Source organism: Leucoraja erinacea, chromosome 5 (assembly GCF_028641065.1).
Source record: "Leucoraja erinacea ecotype New England chromosome 5, Leri_hhj_1, whole genome shotgun sequence".
Lineage (NCBI taxonomy): Eukaryota > Metazoa > Chordata > Chondrichthyes > Rajiformes > Rajidae > Leucoraja > Leucoraja erinaceus.
Genome location: NC_073381.1, coordinates 92,543,934 through 92,559,944, shown reverse-complemented (window position 1 = coordinate 92,559,944; position 16,011 = coordinate 92,543,934). Strand labels below are relative to the sequence as shown.

Below are 16,011 nucleotides of genomic sequence, written 5' to 3'. Positions count from 1 at the left end.
TGTCAGCACACTGTCAGGTTGCAACACAGCTTGGTTTGGCAACAGCTCGGCCCAGGTCTGCAAGAAATTGCAGAGAGAGAATAGCCCAGTCCATCAGAGAGAGGGTGAAAAACAGGAGCTCAATGGCTACCTGTGTTGTAAGATAGGTGATAAAGGGGGGCCATTTGGGGAGAGGTGAATGGTGCAGGAAACCGGAACCAGATTGGATGGGTGTCTGTGTCTGTATGGAACCAGGAAGTGGAGAGGGAACAAGAATAGATGGTGTCTTGGAGGAGGGGCTATAAAGTGGGATAAAAAATGGGAGGAGTGAAATGAGGGGGTGGGGGGGGGGGGGGGGGGGGGGGGGGGGGGGGGAGAACACACCAGAAGGAGGGTTACCAAGAATTGGAAAATGTAATGATCAGACCGATATGGTGCTAACGCTTTGGAGATTACATGTTCCCCCAATGCGCGTTTTTTTATCAAATGCTTCGGTTTCCACCCGCATCTCAAAAAGTGTGCAGGTTGGTAGATGAATAGATTAGATTCCTTTATTTGTCATTCAGTCCTTTCGGTCTGAACGAAATTTTGTTGCCTGCAGTCATACATATAATAATAATAATAATAATAAATAACAAAACACACAATAAACACAAATTAGCCTCTGGTGTGTCGGTGAGTGATAGACTGATGGCAATGTAGGGAGAATAACATGAGATTGGTGTCAATGGGTTTGATGCAAATATAGTGGGCTGAAAGGCCTGTCTCTGTGCTGTTTGACTCCATGGGATTGAGTTCTGACATTGGAATTGAGATTTCCTCCCTGATTATAACACACGATCTTCCCATCTCCAGCCGACCCATCCCCAAAACGCACGTCTATGGGGCTCGTTCATTGGTGAGCATATCATCCGTCACGCACGGCGATGTACTTTCAAGTGCAGGGCATTAATCACGCGCTGTTGCTTCTTGTTTATTCTCCACTTTCAAAGCACTGAAGCGGATAGTATTTCCTGGTTAATATTTACCAGCCAATGTCATTAAAACGGATGGTTATTGTGGAAACTATGTGGCTTGCCTGTCTCCTTCCCTCTGTTGCAACACTTTAGAAGTCTCTGCGACTGCAGTTTGAGGTTTTGACAGGTGCTGTGGTAATCTAAGATCAGTTCAAACAGCCAGGGAACAATGCTGAAAAGTGGGGCCTCCCTGGTCTGTACTTCAGCTGCACAGGTTTCTGAACGGTCCTTCCATGATTGTTTAAGAAGGAACTGCAGATGCTGGAAAATCTCATGAGCTAGGGTTCCCTCCAACTCGCCTCTACCCCATTGCGGACATTAGACTTTGTCTCTGGAACTGGTGCCCTACAATGCCTGGATAGAGTGGATGTGGATAGGATGTTTCCACATGTGGGAGAGTCTAGGACCAGAGGCCACAGCCTCAGAATTAAAGGAGATACCCGTAGAAAGGAGATGAGGAGGTATTTCTTTAGTCAGCAGGTGGTGAATCTGTGGAATTCATTGCCACAGAGAGCTGTGGAGGCTGTCAATGGATATTTTTATGGTGGATGTTGACAAATTCTTGATTTGTAAGGGTGTTATGGGGAGAAGGCAGGAGAACGGGGATGAGGGAAAGACAGATTAGCCATGATTGAAAGGCGGAGTAGACTTGATGGGCCAAATGGCCTAATTCTGCTCTTAGAACTTATGAATGCTGAGAACTATATTCTGCACCCTGTATCTTCCCCTTTGCTCCACCTATTGTACTTGAGTTTGGCTTGAATGTATTGGTGTATAGTAGTATCTGTTTTCATTGGATCGCATGCAACACAATGCTTTTCCCTGTACCTCTGCACATGTGACAATAATAAACCTCAACCTAAAGAACAGACTGCAGATAATCAGCCATTGAGAAATATTCAAATACTGAACCGGACGCGTTTGATTTGCACGGCAGCTTTCATGGATTGAAAATTATTTGTAGCGTATAATTGCACTGTCAAATTATAGCTTTAAGTTGGAACTTCAAAAGTGGGATTCTTTGCATGCGGATTGATATTGGAGAGAAGCTTTTCAAGTGTAGTGAAAAAGTAAGAGCTTATTTATTTGTACTCAATGGTCATTATGACGGAGGGATGATCATGAGACAAATTGGAAGGAGAGGTTAGATCATTTCTAAGAGTTTGGAAATCTTGCTTCATATTGTTGTTGAAGTGTCCATCTATTTTAGATTTACAGCACCAGAGGTCATGATGGCATTTCAGCCCATTAGGCGAAACCTGTGAAGGAACTGCAGATGCTGGTTTAAACTTTCGCTCAGTCCGCCTGGACCTACCTGATCTCCCAGTTGACAGACACTTTAATTCCCCTACCCATTCCCACATTGACCATTCAGTCCTAGGCCTCCTCCTTTGTCAGAGTGAGGCCAAATTAGAGGAACAACATCTCTTTTATGCTCGGGCAGTTTACAATCCCAGTGGTATGAATATTGATTTCTCGAACTTCAAGTAATCCTTACATCCCCTCTCTCTCCATCCCTCCCCTACCCGTCGTAGCAGCTTCAAAGTCGTCTTGTTGAGTCTCATTCTCGCCGAGCAAACAATTAACAATGGCCTGTTTCCTTTATCATCGTTACTTTTTTTCCATATCTTTCATTGATTTGGTCTACATCTCATTACATCACTGTCAATATCTCATGTTTCCCTTTCTCCTGAGTCTGAAGAAGGGTCTCGACCCAGAACGTCACCTATTCCTTTTCTCCAGAGATGCTGCCTCACCCGCTGAGTTACTCCTGCTTTTTGTGTCTTATCTTCACAGATTAGGTCCTTATTGGCCAAATGATCACTCAATTCAATCCCGATCCCATTCTTCAAGTAAATGGCATGGGGAAGTAAAACGGAGATTGAGGTCGAAGAATGAACTGTCCACTATGATGTAATAGCATGTTTACATAAACTAGTTTCTCTGGTATCTTTCATGGGTTGCAACATCCAAAACACAGTTTGCAACTTCAAAGTACATTTTTATGGATAACGTAGGAGATATCTCTTACTTGACTCTAATTCATGATCAGAAGGGCCCCCACCCAAAAAAAGTCATCTATCCAAATGTTCTCCAGGGATGCTGCCAGACCCGCTGATTTACTCCAGCACCATGTGTCTATTTTTGTCGACCAGCATCTGCGGTTCCTTGTGTCAGCATTCTTTGGTTGACCAGAGAATGGTATTTGATTGAAATATGCAAACAATAATTTTCCTGTCCACATTGTTTCACTTGAAGATACTTTATTTAGTACAGTTAGGTTAGAATGCAGAGGCTTGTAGTTGGACATTTCAGACCCACCTACTACTGAAGCAACTGAACAAAGATGTGGACACACATTCAAGATGGAAAGCGAGTAATTACGTCCAGTTGTACACAGCCAGAAAAAAAACGCTAGGGTATTGGTTCAGGGTTGTGCAATTATCTATTGAATGGCCCAATGTGGCCCTTGTGGCCAAGGGGATCAGGGGGTATGGAGAGAAGGCAGGTACGGGATACTGAGTTGGATGATCAGCCATGATCATATTGAATGGCGGTGCAGGCTCGAAGGGCCGAATGGCCTACTCCTGCACCTAATTTCTATGTTTCTATGTTCACGATGTTGATTGGCAAAAGGGCATTTTTGTCGTTATCTGGTGTAGAAATAATATGGCACTGGAGAGGGATGGCGCTCTGCCTGTTAAAACAGTTAAAACAGCCCTTATATATTTGCTTTTCCATGTTATCTATTTGTTTTAGTGCTGAGAATGCTATCAGTTCCAGTGCTGAAATTCCCCCGTCAATCATCGCTACCTCAAACGGGAACGCAGCAACTGCTCTGCTCTTGATCACCTGAACCCGCAGAGAGTGATGATCCCAGCCCAGTCCAGTTCATCGCAGGCTCGGCACGACCTTCCATCCGATCCATCTTTCTGGCTGGAAGTATTGCCTTTTCTCACTTCTACCTTCTGGGAGAAGATAAGGGTCTTGAAAGCTCAGATGCCCAGACTTAAGAACAGTTTATTTCCCATTGCTGAACCAATCGCCGCGTTCACATTAGCTAGGGTGGTTGGAAAGGACGGGTTGGGCCAAAAGGCCTGTTTTCCGCTGTGTAACTGACTCAGAGTTCCATCTTAATTTGTACATCAAATGGTGCGCATTTCTACTGAGCCACAAGATCAAGCAAACAGTAATCAAAGAAGGGAGCACGCGATTGCAAGAGGCAACTGGAAAAGCCAGATTATAGTACTTTTACAATAGAATTACCTTCCCAGGAGATTCCTATTCAATTTGGCTTTAAAACTGGAAAATTGAGCTGCCATCCAAGAACACTGAACATCTTTAAGTAGGCCAAATGATTGAGAGTAGCTGAAATGTACGGGGAATCTATAAATACATTTTCCAGAGACAAATGGAACTGCAGATGCTGGAATCTGGAACACACCACAAAGTGCCAGAGGAACTCAGCAGGTCAGGCAGCGTCTGTGGAGGGAATGGGCAGATGGTATTTCGGGTTGAGTCTGAAGAAGGGTCCCAACACAAAATGTTGTTTTTCCTTTTCCCTCCACAGATGCGGACAGACCTGCTGAGTTACCCCGGCACTGTGTGTTTTGAAATTCACTAACTAGGTTAAGCAAGACTCTGTGCCCCCAGATTGGATATTTTAATTTTAATACAGGGTCAAGGATGGTACAAACAGACTATCCTTTTGAGACGAGGCGAGTCAGGAGAAAGAGTTAATGTATGGTACAGGGAACAAACAAAGTCAACAGTGGGGTGGGGATCATTAATAGTGATCAAACAGCAGAGATAAAGGCGGGCTTTGGTGATCCTCCCTGTTGTGATGAAGCAACCAGCCTTTGTCCAAACAATGCACCAAGTACAGGAAAGAACTGAGAACCTAGTGTCATGCTGTTGGTACAATAGCCTATCCCTTAAAAAGACAAAGTGCTGGAGTGACTCAGTGGGTCAGGCAGCATCTCCAGAGAACATTGATGGGAGACGTTTCGGGTGGAGACTCTTCTTCAGTGTATTCCAGTGATTACCAACCTGGGGCCATATGGCAAATTTCAGGGGGGGCCACAGAAAAAATTGGGGATTTGGGGGGGCCACAGGTTCAATGAAGGGGGCCTACTTTTTTTTCGCTAATAATGTCGGAGGGGGGGGGGGGGGGGGGCACAGAAAAATTGAAAGAGCCCAAGGGGGCCATGAACTAAAAAAAGGTTGGGAACCACTGGTGTATACCATTATGAGAGGCATAGACAGGATAGACAATCAGAACCATCAGAATCAAACACTAGAGGGCACAGCTTTAAGGTGAGAGGGAGAAAGTTGAAAGGCGATGTGCGGAGCAAGTTATTTGACACAGAGGGTGGTGGGTGCCTGGAACGCGCTGTGGGGGTGGTGGTGGCGGAGGCAGATACGATAGTGGCATTTAAAATACTTTTGGATGGACACATCGATATGCAGGGAATGAAGGGATATGGATTATGTGCAGGCAGATAAGAATCGGTCTTGGCATCATGTTCGGTACAATCACTGTTGCCCAGCGGGCCTCTTCTTTTGCTACACTATTCTATGTTCAATGCCAACACAGTTGAACACTTGGAGAAAATTTATTCTAATGTAAGGTGTATTGAATAAGGTGTATTGAATGATAGAACTCTAGGGGCTAGTGGAGTCAAGGGATATGGGGAGAAGGCAGGCACGGGTTATTGATACGGGAAGATCAGCCATGATCACAATGAATGGCGGTGCTGGCTTGAAGGGCCGAATGGCCTCCTCCTGCACCTATTTTCTATGTTTACAAGACAGTGAATATGCATTCTCCCAGGAGTTTTGGTAAAGAAATGAGTGTAGACAAAAATGCTAGAGAAACTCAGCGGGTGAGGCAGCATCTATGGAGCGAAGGAAATAGGCAACGTTTCGGGCTGAAACCCGTGGATTTTCCAGCATCTGCAGTTCCTTCTTAAAACATAAGAAATGAGTGTGGTCTTTATACCCAGCCCACTGAACTTGTGATGGTGCCCTGCAGTTCAATGATACAAACCTCGACCATTTTGGGTTACAACGTTTTGTTACGGTGTTCTGAAGGCTGATCTTATCGAAATGTAAGCAAAAGTGGACAGATGGATCGATGTATCTGATCCTATAGAGTTGTACAAAAAGATGAGGGGAATCGATAGGGTGAATTTTACCCAGAGTGGAGGAATCGAGAATCGGTTTAAGCGAGAGGGGATAGATTTAATGGGAAACCTTTTCACTCAGAGGGTGGTGGGAGTATGTAACGAGCTGCCACGGGAAGTAGTTGAAGCAGATAATATAACAGCATTTAAAAGAGACTCGGACAGGTACATGGATAGGAAAAGTTTCAAGGGACATGGGCCAAACGTGGGCAAATGGGACGAGTATGTATGATGCATGTTTGGCATGATGGGCCGAAGGGCCTGTTTCTGTGCTGTGTATGACGCTGACTCTGAGTGATATAAAATTCAGCAGAATTATTGATGGAAACAGATCGATTAGCAGTGGTGACAGGTATTAGGAAGATTAAGATAATTCTGATGCAGGGTAATTTCACTGGCACATTCATTCGCCTTTTTCCATCAAAACATCCACAGTGATTGTCTATCCACAGAAGCTTCTAGAGAAGCTGTTGTTTACTTCCAGTTAAGAGAGGTGAATCACCTGTGTCTTTTGCTGAGCTTCTGGGATTCATGTACCCACAAAGTATCATCTTAGCCCATAACAGCCAGCTGCAAGTTAAAGCAGCCGACACAATCAAAGATTTGTCCCACCCTGGTCATTCCTTCTTCTCCCCGCTCCCGTCCAACAGAAACATAGAAATTAGAAATTAGGTGCAGGAGTAGGCCATTCGGCCCTTCGAGCCTGCACCACCATTCAATATGATCATGGCTGATCATCCAACTCAGTATCCCGTACCTGCCTTCTCTCCATACCCCCTGATCCCCTTAGCCACAAGGGCCACATCTAACTCCCTCTTAAATATAGCCAATGAACTGGCCTCAATTACCCTCTGTGGCAGAGAGTTCCAGAGATTCACCACTCTCTGTGTGAAAAAAGTTCTTCTCATCTCGGTTTTAAAGGATTTCCCCCTTATCCTTAAGCTGTGACCCCTTGTCCTGGACTTCCCTAACATCAGGAACAATCTTCCTGCATCTAGCCTGTCCAACCCCTTAAGAATTTTGTAAGTTTCTATAAGATCCCCTCTCAATCTCCTAAATTCTAGAGAGTATAAACCAAGTCTATCCAGTCTTTCTTCATAAGACAGTCCTGACATCCCAGGAATCAGTCTGGTGAACCGTCTCTGCACTCCCTCTACGGCAATAATGAAGAAGAAGAAGCTTGAAAGCACGCACCACCAGACTCGGGAACAGCTTCTTCCCCTGTGTTATCAGGCTTCTGAACGGCCCTTCCATAAGCTAGGGTACTGTCCGATCCATCTCTACAGCATTGCGGACATTGGACTTTGTCTGTGGAACTGGTGCGCTACAATGCTGAGAACTATAGTCTGCACTCTGTGTCTTCCCCTTTGCTCTACTTGTGTTTAACTTGATTGTATTTATGTTTAGTATATCTGTTCGGTTTGGCTAGCATGCAAAACAAAGCATTTCATTTGGTACAAAACCTTAACCTAAAATAGTCCACGGGATCAAGTCATAGTCCAGAAATTATTGTCCAAGCCGTTTGTAGGACAGTACAATACAGCACAGGACAGGCCCTTCGGCCCACAATGTCCATGCCGAGCATGATGCCAAGTTTTAATTTGGAAGTAGATAAATCACCAAGACCAGATGTATTTTTCTTCCGCTCTTACATGACACGAAAGCAGAGAGATTGAGTAGAAACTATCTGTGAAACTGTTTGTCAAATCAGCAACTCGGGCTGTAGATTTAAAGCATTCGGTCGATGGACAAACTGGAAGCCTTTTCACTTGGAGGAGGTGGGGTCGGTGTAAATGAAGAAGTACAGGAATTAGGTCTCCTCATCTGAGAGCCGCTGCCTAGATTTTGTACATCAAAACTGTAATGGGATCAGTATGCCAGCTTCCACATGATAGATGCAGAGTTTGATGACCTCTGTCAGAGGAAAGCTGGAGTCTCGGTCTCAAAATAGAGTTGGCCATTGAGTCAGAGATGAGAAATATCTTCTGAAAAGGAGTGGTAAATGTTTAGAGGGCTGGTGCAACAAAATCACACTTTTCATTCAGAGGGTAGTCTGAACGAGCTGCCAGAAGGGTGGCATGTGGGATTCTGACTACGTGTGCTGTCTTTATGGAGTTTGTATATTCTCACTGTGACCCCTTGGATTTTAGGTCATAAGTGATAGGAGCAGAATTAGGCCATTCGACCCATCAAGTCTAGTCCGCCTTTCAATCAGAGCTGATCTATCTCTCCCTCCTAACCCCATTCTCCTGCCTTCTCCCCATAACCCCTGATACCCATACCAATCAAAAATCTATCTATTTCTGCCTTAAAAATATCCATTGACACTCCACAGCCTTCTGTGGCAAAGAATTCCACAGATTCACCACCCTCTGACTAAATAAAATCTTTAAAAGTATCAGTGGTATTCTGCTGTTTGAGAATCAAGAGGCAGATTTGGTATCTTTTGCCCAAAGGATTGAGAGCTCTGAGCAATTCAGTAATTTCTGCTGTAAGCATTGGTAGCTAGCTGGCACCCAGGCTGTAGAAAAGATAGCAGATCAATCTTTGTGTGGGAACGTTTGAACAGTACATTAATAGAAATTCTAGGGACACAAGGAACTACAGATGCTGAAATCATGAGCATAGCACAATGCGCTGGAAGAACTCAGCAGGTCAGGCAGCACCTGTGGACAGGTGACGTTTTGAGCCAGGGCCCTTCTTCAGACAGAAATTCTAACCATTTTTCTTTCCGTCCACAGAAAAAGATGGAAAAGCTTTTCACCCAACGTACGAAGAAAAACTGAAGCTTGTTGCTCTTCAGAAGCAGATCTCCGTTGGCCCGTACAGTCCTGACTCTTGTCCCGAGGTCGGCTTCTTTGATGTTCTTGGCAACGACAGGAGGTAATTGTGCCGCAGGTCTCTATGCTATTTCAGCCCCCCTCCCCTGTGTCCACCTATCGCATACCAGGTTTTGTACTGCCCCCCCCCCACTTCTCTTTTCCAGCTTTCTCCCCACTACCATAATCTGTCTGAAGTTGGGTCCCGACAAAACTCGTTTGTCCATTCCCTCCACAGATGCTGCCCGACCCCCTGAGTTCCTACAACGCATTGTATTTCACTCAGGATTTCAGCATCTGCTGCTGCTTGTGTGTCTGGAGTCTGGTTTATGAATGCCTCCGTTCAAGGCCCTCATCTAGTTTTTGAATCGTCCTCGTTCATCGCTGCAGGATTGGAGTCTGTGCCTTCAGGCAGCGTGGCTACGAGCTCTGGTAATCAGCTGGGATGTAGGAGGAAAACGGAGCATCCGGAAGAAATCCAAACGGTCACGGGGAGAATGTGCAAACTCCACATAGACAGCACCCAAGGATCGAGCCGGGGTCTCTGGCGCTGTGAAGGCAGTGGTTCTACTGCTGCGCCACTGAGCCGCCCTCGATAAATGTCCCTACTTGTAAAAATGGATATACTGCTACCATAAAGAACAGGCTGCACCAGAGTATCATTTCTCCTCAAACAATGCTGTAAAAAGGTGCATTATCTGGTCATTAATAATGCAGGTAGCGGAAATGTGTCCAGTGTATCTGCAGTTCAAGAATAATTCAATGTATTACTTTAGACTTTAGAGATACAGTGTGGAAACAGGTCTGTTGGGTCCACGCCGACCAGCAATCACCCTGTACACTAGCACTATCCCACACACTAGGGATAATTTACATGCTGTAGAAGCCAAATTAACCTACAAAACTGCGCGTCTTTGGAGTGTGGAAGGAAACTGGAGAAAACTCACGCGGTCACAGGGAGAATGAAGAAACTACAGACAGCACCCGTATTCAGGATCGAACCCGGGTCTCTGGCCCCGCAAGGCGCCAACTCTACCTCTGTGTCACTGTGCCGCACTTTGATTTGGTGATGCTAATAGTTTATAGACTAATAGACCACTGATAGATGTCCTTCCATCCTTTTATTATTAGGAGAGAATGGACTGCCTTGGGGAGCATGAATAAAGAAAATGCCATGGTGGAATTTATCCATTTGGTGAACAAATGCTGCAATCTGTTTGAACCGTATGTCACCTCTCATAAAATAGAGAAAGAAGAACAGGAAAGAAAGAGGTAAGAACTTCATTGCCTCTCTTCACCGAACCCCAACTTAATATTGGTTTATTAATGTCTTATGTACCGAGATCCAGCGGAAATCTTTGTTTTGTAACCCATCCAGGCAGATCACGCCAGATATAAATCCATCAGATAGAGCAAAAGCAAAAATAAACAGAGTGCAGAATATAGTGTTGCAGCCAGAGAGAAAGCGCAGATTAAAAATGTGCACAGGTAGATTGGAAGATCTAGAATATATTGTAAACATATGAGAGGTCCATTCAAGAATCTGATATCAGAAGGGGACAAGCTGATCTTGAATCTTGTAGTACTTGTGTGCAAGCTTTTTACCTTTTGCCCAACAGGAGAGGGGAGAAGAAGGAATGACTGGGGATTGAGTGACCTTTGACTGCTTTCTCAAGGTGGTGTGAATGTCGTGTAGAAAGGAACTGCTGAAGTCTTGGGGCTCCGCCACTGTCAGAGCAAGGCCACACACAAATTTGAACAGCACCTCATATTTTGCTTGGGCTGCTTTACAGACCATCTTTATGAAAGTTGATTTCTTGAATTTTAAGTGACCCCTACATCCCCTCTGTCCCCCCCCCCAGTTGTCCTACTAGTTACACTGTTCACATCCTTGTATACCTTCTTTATCACCTCGTCCCCAAAAATGGGCTGTTATGAGCTCCACCCTCCATGGTCATCTGTTGCCGGCCCTGCGTTGTTCTGGCCTTCTCTTACCTCCAGTTCCCTTCCCTCTACTTTCAGCCTGAAGAAAGGACCCGACCCAAAACCTCACCCGTCCTTTTCTCTCAAGAGGTGCTGCCTGACCCGCTGAGTTACTCCAGCACCTTGTTTCCACCGGTGGCGTGAATGTCGATGGGGAGAAGGCTGGTCTGTGGGATGGATGCATTGTGCTGAATCCATGACTCTGCCGTTTCTTGCCGCCTTGGACAGAGTGGTTGCCAAACCAAGCTGTGCTGCAGCCCCATAGGTTGCTCTCTATGGTGCGTCTGTGGAAGTCGGTAAGAATCATTGGAGACATGCCCAACTTCCTAGTCTTTTGAGGAAGTAGAGGCATTTGTTTGCTTTCTTGCCAAGTTGTTGGTGATGTGTACAGCGAAGAAATTGAAGCCTTCGACCGATTAAGCACCATTGATGCAGTCTGTGGTGTGAATTCCACTCGGCTTCCTGAAGTCGATGATCCAGCTCCCCCTGCTTTGCTGAAATTAAAGAGAGAGAGGTTGTTGGATGAGGTTGGTAGCAATGTTACAAAATTTTGAGATTTTAAAAATCAAGTCTGCAATTTATCCCATCAGATAAAGCATAACAATAAGTTTAATTTGACACCAAATTCACTTTCATATCTCAAGTATTAAAAAAAGTTATGGCCATTTTCATACTCGGAAATTAGCATCTTGTTCCCTATTGATTTTCAATGGACATTACAAAAAAGCTGTGATCTTGGATAGTCAAAAGCCCATTTCTTAAGGAAAGATTAACATTTTTAAATAGCCTAAGTGTCCAAAGATTATTCACAAATAATTCACAATATAACATGATTTTTATATCTAATTTACATTAATTTATAGGCCAAATGGAAGGAATTTAGTGTTCAATTGCTGTAAATAAATGCCCATTTAAATCGGCTTTCTAGTGGGTTCATGTGAACGCGCTGGTTTAGAATGTTCACATCGCGCTGGATTAGTGACCTCAAATGCCGAGAAAAATACTGCGGGATATAAAAAGCCCAAAATGAACTACTCGCTATAGATAACTTGATATATAGGGTTATATATATGCCCCATTTAATGTAAAAATAAGGTACATACCTTTAATTGTTTGCTTTATAAAACCCTGGGGCTGCGAGAGGTTGCGGAATGAGAGAGTAATTTTAAAACTATTATAACTATTATCGAGGCCTATAAAACTAATAATACCTTTTGCGACCGGGTCTTGCAGCGATTTTTCGTTAATGATTTACTAGGCTGAACATCTGCGATTAGAATCGCGTTTTAAACCCGCCCACAGCGCCAAAATCGCGGACATGGCTGTGCGCAGATTCCCAATGACGATTCAGGTAGGTTTTGTAACATACCTAAAGTTGGTGCTTAAAAATCATAGTTTTTGTCATACAGAATGACGGGGGTATTTTTGGGGATCTTTCCATCCACATTGTTTCAGCCGTGGCTCCATGTGTCGGTTCCCTCCTCTGGAACGCTTGTCACAGTTGAGCAGCTGGACAGAGTACCGAGTGTTGAAGTTTGCCCCTCTCAGGTTAAACACTAAAGTGCGAGGGTGGCTCAGTGTCCCAGTTAACCCTCACCGCTCAAGCAATGTGCCAAAAACAAAAGATCACACAAACGATTCTCTTGAACTTCTACAATGCACTGTTGAAAGTATTCTGGCCGGATGCATCCCAGCCCTGGTGCGGCAACTGCTCTGCTCTTGACTGCCTCAACCCCTAGAGCAGGAGTTCCCAACTTTTTGTTTGTCCCATTTACCCCTGGCAAGTTTAATAGCACATAACAATATTATTTCACTTGTTTATGAACAACTAATGATGAGCAGATACCAGTATACCAGAACCAAACACAGTCAGTCAATGAGAAAAAAAATATCAGGATCACCAAATTTACCCCCTGGGTAGGCGAAATTTACCCCAGGTTGGAACCCTTGCCCGAGAGAGCGATGAACACAGCCCAGTCCATCACAGGCTCGTCATTCCTTCCATCCAGTCCATCTGCACTGGACATTGCTTCAGGAAGGCTAGACAAATCGTCAAGGATGCCTGACCATTCCCATTTCTCTCTTCTACCTTCTGGGAGAAGATACAGGAGCTGGAAAGTCCAGGAACAGCTTCTTCCCCACTGCTATCATACTCCTGAACCGATTACGTCTATTCCTCGAACCAGCAGGTTTTTTTTTAATTCAAATCGTTTGCTATGTCGCTCTTCAAGGGAGATGCTAAATGCATTTCGTTGTCTCTGTACTGTACACTGACAATGACAATTAAAATTGAATCTGAATCTGTACACGCCTTCACTGTGCTGCCTCGTACTCGTAGCTCTCAACCTCATTTAGTTATTCTGTTATTGCACCCGAGTATTTGTTTTGCACTATTTGAGATTGCTCTATAATCTTTGGTCCATTCTGCTGTTTTGCATTCATCATTGTACTTATTGTTGTATTTATTTCTGCCATGTGTACAGTATACTCTGAACTTTGTGTGAACAAGGAATTTCATTGCACCCTGGTATTCATGACACTAAACTTACCTGAACTATATTTTCATGCTTATCACCTTCCAACAGCCATCTCCACCTTCGCCCTCCCCTCACCCCACCTGGTTTAATCTGCCTTTTCTTCAGCCTGCCTCGATCTATCATCCACCTGCCCCTCTTTCCCAATTTAGAGGTATTGGGGGTAGGGTGTTGACACATGGATAGAAAATTGGTTGGCAGACCGGAAGCAAAGAGTAGGAGTTTCATGGCAGGTAGTGGCGAGTGGAGTGCTGCAAGGCTCGATGTTGGGGCTGCTACTGTTTACCATATTCTGTTTTTGGATTGAGTTCTGTTTTTGATTTGTGTCTCTGTGATGTCTTTATTGCTTGTTACAAACTCCGTACAAACCCCGTACAAACAGCACCCGTAGTCAGGATTGAACCTGGATATCTGGCGCTGTAAGGCAGCAGCTCTACCGCTGTGCCACTGTGCTGACCTCCGGCTCCTGCCTCACTGCTCCCCCTCTGCTCTCTCAACCAGCTATTTTTCACCTCTCTTCTCTTTGTCCTGCTGCAGGGATTTGAGCCAATAGACAATAGGCTTCAACTGCAGGAGTAGGCCATTCAAGCCAGCATCGCCATTCAATGTGATCATGGCTGATCATCCCCAATCAGTACCCCAAAATGTCAACATTTCCATCCCCTCCATAGCTGCTGCTCTACTTGCTAAGGTCCTCCAGCAGTCCAATTATACTATATTGAGTCAATGATAGGTTATTATCACATGTACCTAGGTACAGTGAAATGCTTTGTTTTGCACATAATCTGGTAAAATCATACACCAGACCACCTCTAGGCAGTTCACAAGTGTCACCACGTTTCTGGAGCTGGTGTTACAATAGCTCACGAAATAGTCCTATCCACAACCTCCCACTGTGGCAGCAGCAACCCCCCCCCCCCCCCTCAGATCGTTGCTCGAGATTCCAGTCTCTTGTGCCTCACATTTTTATTTGTTGGCACTTTCTGAGCACAAGGTGAACAAAAATGGCTTGCATCTGCAAGGAAGAGAAACGTTTCACTTGTGTCCCCGAGGAATGCAGCAGTTGCCCCTGGATGTGACTGGCACGTGGCTCCGGGAGCCACGGGCATGCTGCCGACTTTTGGCAGCCAACTCGCAAGTTGCCCTGGTTGTTTGCAGCACAAAAGATTCCAGCCCTGGCAGGAACTGAACGCAGGAGAGAATGGTGATTCTGGAATCCAGTTTTCCTACTGCAGAGATTTAATACCTCAAGGGATCTGAAATGCAAGTGTTGGACATTATGTTTTAGCTTTACTGAGCTGCTGTTGTTCAGCATTTATTTGAACTGTGCATCTCGATAGGGGTATGCACTAGGTGTACAAAGAAACTGCAGATGCTGCTTTACACCGAAGACACAAAATGCTGGAGTAACTCAGCGGGTCAGGCAGCATCTGTGGACTAGTTATCTTTGCTCCTCTATGGGATCTTTGGTGCGGAGACAGAAGCCGGTTACGGAAATGGGGCCAAAAATGACCCATGAATCTGCCCATGACCGTACTACGTCTTTTTCATTGAGTGATCTATCTTGCTCGCTATAGGATCTTTGGTTTGCGTGATGGTCTGGACTGCGTCCACAATTCGCTGCTTTGGAGAGGGTGCTGAACAGGTTTACCAGAATGCTGCCTGGTTTAAAAGGTTAAAAGGATAGGTTGGACAAACTTGGATTGTTTCCCTGCTGCATTGGAGGCTGAAGGGAGACTTAATAGAAGTATATATAATTGAGAGGCATAGATACAGTAGACAGTCAGAACCTTTCTCCAAGGGTGGAAACGACAAAGACCACAGGGCATAACTTTAAGGTGAGAGGGGTAATGTTTAAAGGAGATGTGGGAGGCAAGTTTATTTTTTTACACAAAGGGTGATGGTGCCAGGAACACACTGAAGGGGGTGGTGGTAAAGGCAGATACAATAGTGATGTTTCAAAGAATGAGATGGGCGCATGGATATGCAAGGACTTTACTTTATAGATATAGCCTGGTAAAAGGCCAATCGGCCCACCGACCATGGTACAGCCTAGTCTGGATACACTAGCACTATCTTACACACTAGGAACAATTTTACAGTTACCATATTACCAAAGCCAATTAACCTACAAACCTGTACGTCTTTCAAATGTGGGAGTACCTCGAGAAAACCCACGCGGTCACAAGGAGAACGCACAAACTCTGTACAGACAGCACCCTTTAGTCTGGATCGTACCCGAATGTCTGGTGCTGTAAAGCAGCAACTCTGTCGCTGCACCACCAATGGGCTGCTATGGATTACATGCAGGCGGTGGTGATTAGTTTAACTTGGCATCACGTTCGGCATGGACATTGTGGACCAAAGGGCCTATTCCTGTGCTGTACTATTGTATATTCCAATATCTGCCACTTAGATCTCTGGATTAGGTGACATATTTTTGCTGATTCATTCTATGGGCATTGAGAGCTTTTACTGCAGTAAAGGCCCTGTG

At 44.9% G+C, this 16,011-nt stretch overlaps 1 protein-coding gene across 1 annotated transcript in view; it reads left to right on the top strand.

Annotated features, from left to right (window-relative positions):
• The window catches only part of acbd3 (acyl-Coenzyme A binding domain containing 3), a 46,293-nt gene that overhangs the window by 17,278 nt on the left and 13,004 nt on the right, over positions 1-16,011 (top strand). Inside the window, exons 2-3 of the mRNA XM_055636249.1 lie at positions 8,923-9,064; positions 10,132-10,272. Of these exons, the coding sequence (XP_055492224.1) occupies positions 8,923-9,064; positions 10,132-10,272 (283 nt within the window). The remainder of the gene's footprint in view (positions 1-8,922; positions 9,065-10,131; positions 10,273-16,011) is intronic.